The sequence below is a fragment of the Hermetia illucens genome, chromosome 7, assembly GCF_905115235.1.
Source record: "Hermetia illucens chromosome 7, iHerIll2.2.curated.20191125, whole genome shotgun sequence".
Taxonomy (NCBI): Eukaryota; Metazoa; Arthropoda; class Insecta; order Diptera; family Stratiomyidae; genus Hermetia; species Hermetia illucens.
In genome coordinates, this window is record NC_051855.1 from 10,133,584 (window position 1) to 10,147,053 (window position 13,470).

The 13,470-nt window shown below is 37.8% G+C and overlaps 1 protein-coding gene across 7 annotated transcripts in view; it reads right to left on the bottom strand.

Annotated features, from left to right (window-relative positions):
* Positions 1-5,316: 5,316 nt before the first annotated feature.
* LOC119660806 (ephrin type-B receptor 1-B) overlaps positions 5,317-13,470 on the bottom strand; it is a 73,233-nt gene continuing 65,079 nt past the window's right edge. For all 7 annotated transcript variants that reach the window (XM_038069641.1, XM_038069640.1, XM_038069639.1 and 4 more), the window contains one exon: positions 5,317-7,772. In XM_038069641.1, the coding sequence (XP_037925569.1) occupies positions 7,668-7,772 (105 nt within the window). In that variant the 3' untranslated portion in view covers positions 5,317-7,667. The remainder of the gene's footprint in view (positions 7,773-13,470) is intronic.

Sequence of the window (13,470 nt, forward strand, 5' to 3'; positions counted from 1 at the left end):
GAAAGCAAGGTTATAGCCTTTGATTTTTTGATGACGAAAAGTGGGCTAAAAGCTGAAAAATCATTTTTCGAGGATTTAGATGTTAATTTCTCGTTTAGTACTTTCCAAATAATGAAAAAAAAATGCGATTTGCGATTTTGAGATTTTAGGGTATCAGCGTCAGAAAGCAAGGTTATAGCCTTTGATTTTTTGATGACGAAAATGGGCTAAAAGCTGAAAAATCATTTTTCGAGGATTTAGATGTTAATTTCTCGTTTAGTACTTTCCAAATAGTGAAAAAAAAATGCGATTTGCGATTTTGAGATTTTAGGGTATCAGCGTCAGAAAGCAAGGTTATAGCCTTTGATTTTTTGATGACGAAAATGGGCTAAAAGCTGAAAAATCATTTTTCGAGGATTTAGATGTTAATTTCTCGTTTAGTACTTTCCAAATAATGAAAAAAAAATGCGATTTGCGATTTTGAGATTTTAGGGTATCAGCGTCAGAAAGCAAGGTTATAGCCTTTGATTTTTTGATGACGAAAGTGGGCTAAAAGCTGAAAAATCATTTTTCGAGGATTTAGATGTTAATTTCTCGTTTAGTACTTTCCAAATAATGAAAAAAAAATGCGATTTGCGATTTTGAGATTTTAGGGTATCAGCGTCAGAAAGCAAGGTTATAGCCTTTGATTTTTTGATGACGGAAAGTGGGCTAAAAGCTGAAAAATCATTTTTTGAGGATTTAGATGTTAATTTCTCGTTTAGTACTTTCCAAATAATGAAAAAAAAATGCGATTTGCGATTTTGAGATTTTAGGGTATCGGCGTCAGAAAGCAAGGTTATAGCCTTTGATTTTTTGATGACGGAAGTGGGCTAAAAGCTGAAAAATCATTTTTCGAGGATTTAGATGTTAATTTCTCGTTTAGTACTTTCCAAATAATGAAAAAAAAATGCGATTTGCGATTTTGAGATTTTAGGGTATCAGCGTCAGAAAGCAAGGTTATAGCCTTTGATTTTTTGATGACGAAAATGGGCTAAAAGCTGAAAAATCATTTTTCGAGGATTTAGATGTTAATTTCTCGTTTAGTACTTTCCAAATAATGAAAAAAAAATGCGATTTGCGATTTTGAGATTTTAGGGTATCAGCGTCAGAAAGCAAGGTTATAGCCTTTGATTTTTTGATGACGAAAATGGGCTAAAAGCTGAAAAATCATTTTTCGAGGATTTAGATGTTAATTTCTCGTTTAGTACTTTCCAAATAATGAAAAAAAAATGCGATTTGCGATTTTGAGATTTTAGGGTATCAGCGTCAGAAAGCAAGGTTATAGCCTTTGATTTTTTGATGACGAAAATGGGCTAAAAGCTGAAAAATCATTTTTCGAGGATTTAGATGTTAATTTCTCGTTTAGTACTTTCCAAATAATGAAAAAAAATGCGATTTGCGATTTTGAGATTTTAGGGTATCAGCGTCAGAAAGCAAGGTTATAGCCTTTGATTTTTTGATGACGAAAATGGGCTAAAAGCTGAAAAATCATTTTTCGAGGATTTAGATGTTAATTTCTCGTTTAGTACTTTCCAAATAATGAAAAAAAAAATGCGATTTGCGATTTTGAGATTTTAGGGTATCAGCGTCAGAAAGCAAGGTTATAGCCTTTGATTTTTTGATGACGAAAATGGGCTAAAAGCTGAAAAATCATTTTTCGAGGATTTAGATGTTAATTTCTCGTTTAGTACTTTCCAAATAATGAAAAAAAAATGCGATTTGCGATTTTGAGATTTTAGGGTATCAGCGTCAGAAAGCAAGGTTATAGCCTTTGATTTTTTGATGACGAAAATGGGCTAAAAGCTGAAAAATCATTTTTCGAGGATTTAGATGTTAATTTCTCGTTTAGTACTTTCCAAATAATGAAAAAAAAATGCGATTTGCGATTTTGAGATTTAGGGTATCAGCGTCAGAAAGCAAGGTTATAGCCTTTGATTTTTTGATGACGAAAATGGGCTAAAAGCTGAAAAATCATTTTTCGAGGATTTAGATGTTAATTTCTCGTTTAGTACTTTCCAAATAATGAAAAAAAAATGCGATTTGCGATTTTGAGATTTTAGGGTATCAGCGTCAGAAAGCAAGGTTATAGCCTTTGATTTTTTGATGACGAAAATGAGCTAAAAGCTGAAAAATCATTTTTTGAGGATTTAGATGTTAATTTCTCGTTTAGTACTTTCCAAATAATGAAAAAAAAATGCGATTTGCGATTTTGAGATTTTAGGGTATCAGCGTCAGAAAGCAAGGTTATAACCTTTGATTTTTTGATGACGAAAATGGGCTAAAAGCTGAAAAATCATTTTTTGAGGATTTAGATGTTAATTTCTCGTTTAGTACTTTCCAAATAATGAAAAAAAAATGCGATTTGCGATTTTGAGATTTTAGGGTATCAGCGTCAGAAAGCAAGGTTATAGCCTTTGATTTTTTGATGACGAAAATGGGCTAAAAGCTGAAAAATCATTTTTCGAGGATTTAGATGTTAATTTCTCGTTTAGTACTTTCCAAATAATGAAAAAAAAAATGCGATTTGCGATTTTGAGATTTTAGGGTATCAGCGTCAGAAAGCAAGGTTATAGCCTTTGATTTTTTGATGACGAAAATGGGCTAAAAGCTGAAAAATCATTTTTCGAGGATTTAGATGTTAATTTCTCGTTTAGTACTTTCCAAATAATGAAAAAAAAATGCGATTTGCGATTTTGAGATTTTAGGGTATCAGCGTCAGAAAGCAAGGTTATAGCCTTTGATTTTTTGATGACGAAAATGGGCTAAAAGCTGAAAAATCATTTTTCGAGGATTTAGATGTTAATTTCTCGTTTAGTACTTTCCAAATAATGAAAAACAAATGCGATTTGCGATTTTGAGATTTTAGGGTATCAGCGTCAGAAAGCAAGGTTATAGCCTTTGATTTTTTGATGACGAAAATGGGCTAAAAGCTGAAAAATCATTTTTCGAGGATTTAGATGTTAATTTCTCGTTTAGTACTTTCCAAATAATGAAAAAAAAATGCGATTTGCGATTTTGAGATTTTAGGGTATCAGCGTCAGAAAGCAAGGTTATAGCCTTTGATTTTTTCATGACGAAAATGGGCTAAAAGCTGAAAAATCATTTTTCGAGGATTTAGATGTTAATTTCTCGTTTAGTACTTTCCAAATAATGAAAAAAAAAATGTGATTTGCGATTTTGAGATTTTAGGGTATCAGCGTCAGAAAGCAAGGTAGCCTTTGATTTTTTGATGACGAAAATGGGCTAAAAGCTGAAAAATCATTTTTTGAGGATTTAGATGTTAATTTCTCGTTTAGTACTTTCCAAATAATGAAAAAAAAATGCGATTTGCGATTTTGAGATTTTAGGGTATCAGCGTCAGAAAGCAAGGTTATAGCCTTTGATTTTTTGATGACGAAAATGGGCTAAAAGCTGAAAAATCATTTTTCGAGGATTTAGATGTTAATTTCTCGTTTAGTACTTTCCAAATAATGAAAAAAAAATGCGATTTGCGATTTTGAGATTTTAGGGTATCAGCGTCAGAAAGCAAGGTTATAGCCTTTGATTTTTTGATGACGAAAATGGGCTAAAAGCTGAAAAATCATTTTTCGAGGATTTAGATGTTAATTTCTCGTTTAGTACTTTCCAAATAATGAAAAAAAAATGCGATTTGCGATTTTGAGATTTTAGGGTATCAGCGTCAGAAAGCAAGGTTATAGCCTTTGATTTTTTGATGACGAAAATGGGCTAAAAGCTGAAAAATCATTTTTCGAGGATTTAGATGTTAATTTCTCGTTTAGTACTTTCCAAATAATGAAAAAAAAATGCGATTTGCGATTTTGAGATTTTAGGGTATCAGCGTCAGAAAGCAAGGTTATAGCCTTTGATTTTTTGATGACGAAAATGGGCTAAAAGCTGAAAAATCATTTTTCGAGGATTTAGATGTTAATTTCTCGTTTAGTACTTTCCAAATAATGAAAAAAAAATGCGATTTGCGATTTTGAGATTTTAGGGTATCAGCGTCAGAAAGCAAGGTTATAGCCTTTGATTTTTTGATGACGAAAATGGGCTAAAAGCTGAAAAATCATTTTTCGAGGATTTAGATGTTAATTTCTCGTTTAGTACTTTCCAAATAATGAAAAAAAAATGCGATTTGCGATTTTGAGATTTTAGGGTATCAGCGTCAGAAAGCAAGGTTATAGCCTTTGATTTTTTGATGACGAAAATGGGCTAAAAGCTGAAAAATCATTTTTCGAGGATTTAGATGTTAATTTCTCGTTTAGTACTTTCCAAATAATGAAAAAAAAATGCGATTTGCGATTTTGAGATTTTAGGGTATCAGCGTCAGAAAGCAAGTGTATAGCCTTTGATTTTTTGATGACGAAAATGGGCTAAAAGCTGAAAAATCATTTTTCGAGGATTTAGATGTTAATTTCTCGTTTAGTACTTTCCGAATAATGAAAAAAAAATGCGATTTGCGATTTTGAGATTTTAGGGTATCAGCGTCAGAAAGCAAGTTTATAGCCTTTGATTTTTTGATGACGAAAATGGGCTAAAAGCTGAAAAATCATTTTTCGAGGATTTAGATGTTAATTTCTCGTTTAGTACTTTCCAAATAATGAAAAAAAAATGCGATTTGCGATTTTGAGATTTTAGGGTATCAGCGTCAGAAAGCAAGTGTATAGCCTTTGATTTTTTGATGACGAAAATGGGCTAAAAGCTGAAAAATCATTTTTCGAGGATTTAGATGTTAATTTCTCGTTTAGTACTTTCCAAATAATGAAAAAAAAAACGCTATTTGCGATTTTGAGATTTTAGGGTATCAGCGTCAGAAAGCAAGGTTATAGCCTTTGATTTTTTGATGACGAAAATGGGCTAAAAGCTGAAAAATCATTTTTCGAGGATTTAGATGTTAATTTCTCGTTTAGTACTTTCCGAATAATGAAAAAAAAATGCGATTTGCGATTTTGAGATTTTAGGGTATCAGCGTCAGAAAGCAAGGTTATAGCCTTTGATTTTTTGATGACGAAAATGGGCTAAAAGCTGAAAAATCATTTTTCGAGGATTTAGATGTTAATTTCTCGCTTAGTACTTACAAAATAATGAAAACGAACCTGATTTGTGATTTTAAGGTCTCAGGGTATCAGCGTCTGAGAGTAAGTGTATAGCCTGTGTTTTGAAGGTCACGGAAATGGGAGAAAAGCTGGAACAGAGGGAAACTGGAATTCCAGTCGAAGTAGGAAAAAAAGATACACATTTTTTTTTTTAATTTTTAATTTCACTTATTCATTTTCCTGTTTTTTTTTTCTCATTCTATCTTTCTCTCTATTTCTCTCATTCGCTCAGACATATTCACATTGCGCATTAAGTAATATGTAATATTTTTTTCTTCTTTGATTTATTTTTTTTTGTGTGATTTTTATTCAAATATTCCTTATCGCCTTCTGGATTTGTTCTCTAGATTTTGGTTGCCTCGTTTTTGTTTTTTTGTGTGTTTTCTTGCTTTAATGTATGTTATATATGCGCTCACCAGTTGTTGATTTTCCTTCGTTTAGTTTCTTTTAGCACTATTTCTCTACACGACTTTACATATTATATATATATATACTTTTTGTTTTTTTTTATTTTCTTGTTTACTTTTCTTCCCTTCTTCTAATTTATATGTAAAAAAAGGAATAGTAAAAAATCAGTTGAAAAAAAAATGGAAGATAAAAATCAAGCTGGCGTTTTCGTTCTACATGTATATGCATGGATATATATACATATATAAATATATCAAAACAGAAATGTTTGTGGTGTTGTAACTATTTCTTATTCTCCCGCTTGAGAGATATAATTTATTTATGTTGGGTTTTTTGTTGACTTTTTCTAACTTCATTTTCATTGAATTGTCACCATAACAGATTCTGCATTTATTTTTTAATTCATGATAATGAAAAAATGAATGATATCCACATAATTCTTATTCTAAAGTAAAAACACGCTGTCTTCTTTTTGTATTTTTTTTTATATAAGTTTTCTTTCATTCATTTTTCTTTTGTTTAATGATAACTATATAATTTTTAAAAAAGCTAGTGAAAAATTTTAATATTTTTTCTTGTTTTAATGTATGTATAAAAAGGAATTACACTTAAGTTAAATATTTGTTTTTTTTTTTTTCTTATTTAAAAAAATTAAATTAATAATTAAAAAAAAAAAGATACAATAAAAAAAAATAAATGGAAAATTAAATCACATTTCGGTTCATTGAAATTTTCGCCTCATTAGAGTGCTTTGTTGTTTTCCAAATGTTTATGTTCTCTATTTTTATTTTCAAGTCTCTGATTCGCGTATATCATCGCAAATCTAAGTTTTTTTATAATTATTAGAAATATAAAACGGAATTTTGAGATATTGATGTTTTTGAATATTCAAATGGATAAATGAAATTATCTATTCTTTCACTGGTTTGTTTTGTGTTTTTTTAGAATTAAATTTATTGAAATAACGAGAGCAGGCCCCTATTGTACATTTCCATTCTTTTTATATGTAGGCTTGTTTGTTTTTTAATTATATACATATAGAATTTAGCATATTGGTGTTGCGTTGTTTCAAATCTATTTATTTGATTTCGTTTCTCAAAAATGTCTCACTTTGTGATATTAGGCATATATCATATTGCTATGTCTCTGATTTTCAAATTTCAAATTATCAACAGTTCAATATTTATATACGTTCAGGCCTGTCGTTAGTAAATTAATTTTTTTCAAGAAGAACACAACACATATATACACATAAAATTTAATTGGCCGTTTATATTTTGTACGTTTTAGATCCTTTCTCTCCCATTAGAAAAATATTAAATGGCAAGAAATTAGCATATGAAATTCGCTGCCTTGTTTTACATAAAAAAGAATGGTTTTTGATCAAGAATTAAATTAAATTAAAAATTATACTTTCAGAGATTCAACAAGGAATAAGAGATCTTTAAATTGCTTGCGATTTATGATTGTTCAGGTTATAAATATTTGTTGAATACCGAACACAAAAAATTCAATAGAAATAGAAATAGGGCTCTAAGAGTTATATATATTAAAACCGAAGTCTTGGAGGGACAGCAATGGAAGAGCCACTTATATCATTGGGTTCGATCTATAAAGATATCCTTTAAAATTAAATAGAAACCAAATACAAATAACAATTCTAATACATCATGTCCTCCATATTGTTATTTTTTTCATTATAAATTAGAATTCCAAATGTTAACTAGTAAATTTCAATCACTCGACTCTTATTTAACTTAGCACATGCTGAATTAATTAAATTCCATTTCAAGCGGACGCCGTTCTTCATTTTAGATTTTAATTCTAATTCTATCAGTTTTACATTTCGAATAAATCCAATTGTCAGTTAATTTATAATATTTGACTGGTTTGTTAAAACATTTGCCGGTACCCTAACGCTCATCCATATCTTTCATTATTTCACCAAATATTTTCATGTCCGTCTCTTTTAGTTTTATATATTTTTTGTTTTTATCTTTTTTTGGAAATTATAATACGTTTTCAATTTGAATAACTTATAATGTGAAATTCTCAAAAGAGAAACGGAATCAGTGGAAATTAGCTGAATTCAAGATTTCAGATATATCCTAGACTTATTAAATGAAATATTTATAATTAATTGCACTAAATTATAGTGTCAAGTTGTCGAGCTTGATGTAATATTTTTTTCTGATGGCCAACTAATGTAATCCCCATATCAGATAGCTGCTGGGCTGTTAATCTTGATATCTGGAATAAGAGAAACAAAAAAAATAATTTTAAAAAAATTATAATAATAAATAATGACTCCTAGCTGGTCCCAACCCTGGTTGTGAAAGGAAGAGGGATGGATAGCTTGCTATCCTAAATTTACCCCCCATTCACTTGGAGTTGAAACGGAAAGCGGCCAACGACGCATATAGGCTCGATACTATTGGGGCCTGGAAAGGCGGCCAATCCAACGGGCATGCGTCTATCCGGAAATTCTTTGAAAAACATCCGGTAGCCCTGATGCCGACCGATCATATGATTTCCAGATTCGTCTTTCAAAAGACATACACTGTCGTAATCACCGAAAGAGAAGAATGGTCGACAAGTGGCCATGAGTCTTTTCATGACCTAATAATCTTCACCGACGGGTCAGTCACGGAGGATGGATCGGGTGCAGGGGTGTTCTCGGAGAATCCGATTATAGAACTGGCTCGACCCCTCGGAAAAATGACGACCATATTCCAGGCGGAGATATATGCCATTTCATTGGCAGCAGAAGAATGTCTGCGACAAAAATGGAGGGGTTGCACCATTCGAATCTGTTCCGACAGTCGGGCGGCATTATCAGCACTAAATGGCAACAACATATCAAGCCAGTTGGTGTGGAGTTGTCATCAGGTGCTGCTGAAACTTGGCCGACTGAACGAAACATCCATCGCCGGCAATGAGTAGGCTGACAGACTAGCTCGCCGAGGGTCTCGATCCAAAATGGTGGGCCCAGAACCAGCTCTTGGAATCCGACCATCTACTATCAAGTCTACTCTGAAGGGTGAAATTGCAAGGGTTCACGCAACCGAGTGGAGAAATTTGGACTCTTGCCGGCAAGCGAAAATCCTTGTGAAAGAGCCTAGGCCCACTAGAGCGGCATTTTTGTTGTCCCTTAAGAAGTGGGACATGAAAACCCTAGTAGGGCTTTTGACGGGACACTGCCCCTTAAACTACCATATAAAAAAGATTGGGATAGTGGTTTCGGCTGTGTGCAGCCAATGTCAGGAGGAGGAGGAGGCGGCCCTACACTTTTTATGCAGCTGCCCGGCATCCTCAGATCTCAGACGAAGACACCTTGGCAAGGTTTTCTTCAATGAAGAATCTGCACACTCTCTGCCTCTGGAGAATGTTCTCAGATTCGCTAAAGCCTGCGAACACCGTAGGCGAGAAGCCATTGAATAGGCAACTACGGGGATAGTACAATGGGCCTAATAATGGCCTGAGTGCTCGGAGCTGCGGCTCCCCCCAGTTAACTAAACTAAACTAAAGGAAGCTATCACCGCACCTGACAGTTAGGAATAAAATGCACTACCGAAAATAAGGAGTTGGATTTTAAGGTCCGGTGCAGATAGCCGCGGTGACTGGGTTGTGCTCTCGTAATGGACAGGACAGCGTCGAAACCGCTAGTCGTGGGGCGGTTCGAGGTCTAGACGCCACGACGACCAGGAGCATTGCTCCGCCTACTACAGCTTCACCACAATCTGTGGCGGACACTTTAGTAGGTTCGCGTAGGTAACGGATGAAATAGACTGAAGAAATGAACCGCTTCATCATCTGCTCCTACTACGAAATAACGGGGCAGGAATAACATCTTACGGCCCCTTGTTGCACCAGAGATTCCTCGAGCGTTTCCTATGCAATGAGTCGCAGACCAGCACCGCTTTATAACTCGCAGCGATATAATCCCGGCTGGCCATCATCAAGGAGCACGTTTGGCCTGAGGTCATCGGGGAAATTGGTGACTAAAAATCGATGGGGGCAGAGGCGGCGGCATCAGCAACACCACGCCACACTGCAGGCAACAGTTTCAGTACTCGCCGAACCAGTCTCCTCCAGCTGAGGTTTCCGCTGAGGTTCGGAACGAATTCCAAAGAGCTTGTATAGAATTCTCAGAAATGGAGCCTTTGCATAAACCAGGCATTCCCAGACTCTAGGCATCTCCAACAACTCTGGGAATTCTATTTCTAATCAATGATGAGATTGCAACTCGGCTGTGTGCTGATATGTCGCTGCTGCAACTACAATCACTTGTGTATTGTGGTGCAGTTGCGGCAATCAGATTGCACGGTCAGAAGATTCGCTTTCGCGTTATTGGTTTGAGTGACAAAAGAGATCCAGCATGGAAAATTCGTCTGGAACTTCGGCGGGACTCACTAAGGCAAGAGATTGCTAGACTGACTCAGATCAGCACTGGCAATGTCGACGGGTGAGAAACAAAGTGCAGAGGGTTTACCAGAACTATGCCATCCCCAGTGAGACACCCGTTGTTGAAATTCTGGACACACTAAAACAGAATCTTTCTGTCATATCCAGTCGGTTACGACGGTATGGCGAAAGTTATTCCAGACATGTCCAGAATGCAACATACGCGAGGAACCAGCGGAGCTTTTTCAGATCTCTCAACGAATCCCAACAGAGCGCCCAGACAATACAGTTCTCGGTGACGGAAGCGAAAGAGTATTAGGGTGGACTTTGGGAGTTACCTGCCCAACATGCTGAGTGGATCACCGCCGAAGGCACTCGCCATGCCAATACACCTGGCATGAATTTTGCGGATGTTACCGAAGAGGAAGTTCGACGAGCCATAAACATCTCGAAGAACTGGAGGGGCCCTGGTCTGGGTCGGGTGCAGAATTTCTGGTATAAGAAATTTACCAGCATACACAGTCGGTTGACACGCAGTATAAATGAGGTCATGAGTCGGCCGGAGGAATTTCCACCTTTCCTCACTGCGGGGATTACCTACCTTATCCCTAAGAAGGACACGGTGCAGGACCCCGCAGACACAAGACCGATCAATTGCTTACCAACCCTCTACAAATTCATCACGTCCATTATTAGTGGAAGGGTCAATGCGTACCTCAAGACCAACAACATTCTGTCCGAGGAGCAGAAGGGCTGCCGAATTGGGTCAACGGGTTGCAAAGAGCCACTCATTATCGATTCGGTAGTTGTAGGGCAAGCAACTAGAGACCAAAGAAACCTCTTCAGTTGCTATATCGATTATGCCAAGGCTTTCGATAGCGTTCCGCATACCTGGCTAATCGATGTCCTACATCTGTATCGCATTGACCCGAAACTAAAGAAGTATTTGGCGACAGTCATGGAAGGGTGGCATACCACCTTTTCAGTGCGTACATCTGAGGGCGCTAACACTCCAGAGACCATCCGAATACGGAGAGGTATCTTCCAGGCGTTGAGTCCTTTTTGGTTTTACATGGCACCTAACCCCTCTTTCATAGCTACTGAATAATCCTGGAGGGCATCGTGTCGCAGTCAAATATAGCGTGCTACGTGCTAAGTGTGAGCTGACACACTTGATGTACCTAGATGACATCAAGCTGTATGCTGGTACTGACGACCATCTTAGAAGTCTGTTGTAGATATCTTCAGCTGAGATATTCGGATAGAATTTGGATTAGGCAAGGGTCGAATCCAAGCCATCCGGAAGGATCATCACGACCCACAAGCCGGACATATCATTGACCTCCACATCGAAACTATCACCGAGGCAAACTTCTACAAGTACCTAGGAATTCTCCAAGGAACCCATGTTCGAGTTGGTGATCTGAAGGACGCTCTGCTGTCCGAATTCCTGTGACGTGTAAAGCTGGTACTGAAATCGCATCTGTCCTTATCCCCTCACTGGTTTATCATCATCATCATCAACGGCGCAACAACCGGTATCCGGTCTAGGCCTGCCTTAATAAGGAACTCCAGACATCCCGGTTTTGCGCCGAGGTCCACCAATTCGATATCCCTAAAAGCTGTCTGGCGTCCTGGCCCACGCCATCGCTCCATCTTAGGCAGGGTCTGCCTCGTCTTCTTTTCCTACCATAGATATTGCCCTTATAGACTTTCCGGGTGGGATCATCTTCATCCATACGGATTAAGTGACCCGCCCACCGTAACCTATTGAGCCGGATTTTATCCACAACACTGGTCTATGCATTGGGAATATTGCCGTGGACCAAGATCGATCTGGAACGGACTACTATGACCAAATTCCGAATGCATCATCCAAGCTCTGCCGTAAAGCGCATGAACCTCCTCACAACATCGGAGATAGAGGCGTGGTTGACGTGGCGGCACAACATCAGCGCCAAGTCGATTCGTTGGGAGTCTATTTTTACAGCAAAGAGCAGGCGAGTCCCTTGCATGCAGCTGTTTGTAAGACAGAATGTTGACTGACTCCACTTAATTTGCAGGATCGATCTTTTAATCCTCTGAGTGGGGTGATGTCGGACCCAGGGTGGATTGATGAACGAAAGTCGAAGGCTTATCTTTGGCAGCCATTTGTCGATTTGCATTTGTCGAACGCTGTGTGCGGAGGAGCTCTTTACTGAAACGGATAAATTCATGTGCGCCATTCAAAAGGACCTGTTCGCCACCCGAGCTTATAAAAAGCTCATAATGGAAGAGCGGATAGTGAACGACCAGTGCAGAAGTTAGAGAGGTTGGACCATCTCATTTCCGGCTGCACTGTCCAGTTTACCGGCATGAGCCGCAAGCAGTACTTGATAGATCTACTTGCAGCATGTTTTGGGACCGGCAAGTTCTAACTGATCCACCACATACCGCACAACAAGCCTGACGCGTATCTTATTGATGTTGCTATCCTCCACAATAGCAACTTTGAACGGGAATACGTGGAGAAGAAGGTGAACTATTAGCCAAAGAAATTTGACGTCTCGAGCGGGTGGTTGTAATTCCCATAATATTGTCAGCTACAGGTATTGTACCAAAATGCCTCACGGCTTCCCTTAGGAGGACTCTCGCACAGTCTGGATCAAACCAAGCAGAAGTAGACCACCCTACATACGTGCTCGATGTTGCGGGGAGTCCTCGACAGAGTACAAAGCCAGGGGAAAGGCTAACATGCTGGTGAAAGGGGAAATACAGCAAAGCACTAATGTGCTACGATTCTCATCGAAATCCCTGCTGGCTAAGGGGAGGAAGTTGGTCCGCTGCATGCAAATACGCATTAAAAAAATAATTGTAGTAGGAAATTCTGAGATCCTCACTACTATATTCTGTCCTTCGCCGTAACAGAGATAACACAGTCAATTGAGATCGCTGTTAATTTTGCCTCTCATGCCCAACCTATATTTTTTCACATCTTCGGAACCCACAGGAAAACAAAATCCACGGTGATTTCTCTCTCAACATTTCTGCGCCGCAAATCGCTTATGTAGCGGTCAAAGGATAGTATAGGTCCCAGGGCGAAACGTGGATTGGTACCCACGATGGAGCATAAAACCTGGGAAACGGCTGCTGAACCAACACCAACAGTTCTACTACCAAACCCTATCTCCACCTCCACGGGGTGATCGCTGGGAGTGCACTGCAGACGGAGAAGGATGAAGGCGAGTCTCTTGCGCCTAAAAACGGGACAAAATCTACCAACTGGTCCTCCAGGTTGGGGGTTGGGTTGGGTGCCAGGTTGGGTTGGGTTGGGTGCCCTACCCTTAGCCCTTAACAACCTTACACGGAAAACCGATGTTACGAAGCCCCTAAAGGAGCGTCGGACAGGATGGATTTTACAAGGACGAACCCGGCATTTTCTGATTGGCCGTGCACTCCCTGTACAGACCGAATGCTGCTGAGCAGCTAGCCGATACCCTATCCCAATATAAGACTGATGTAACAGACATCGGCTTTAAAAATATAAGAGAAAGGCTACGCACTC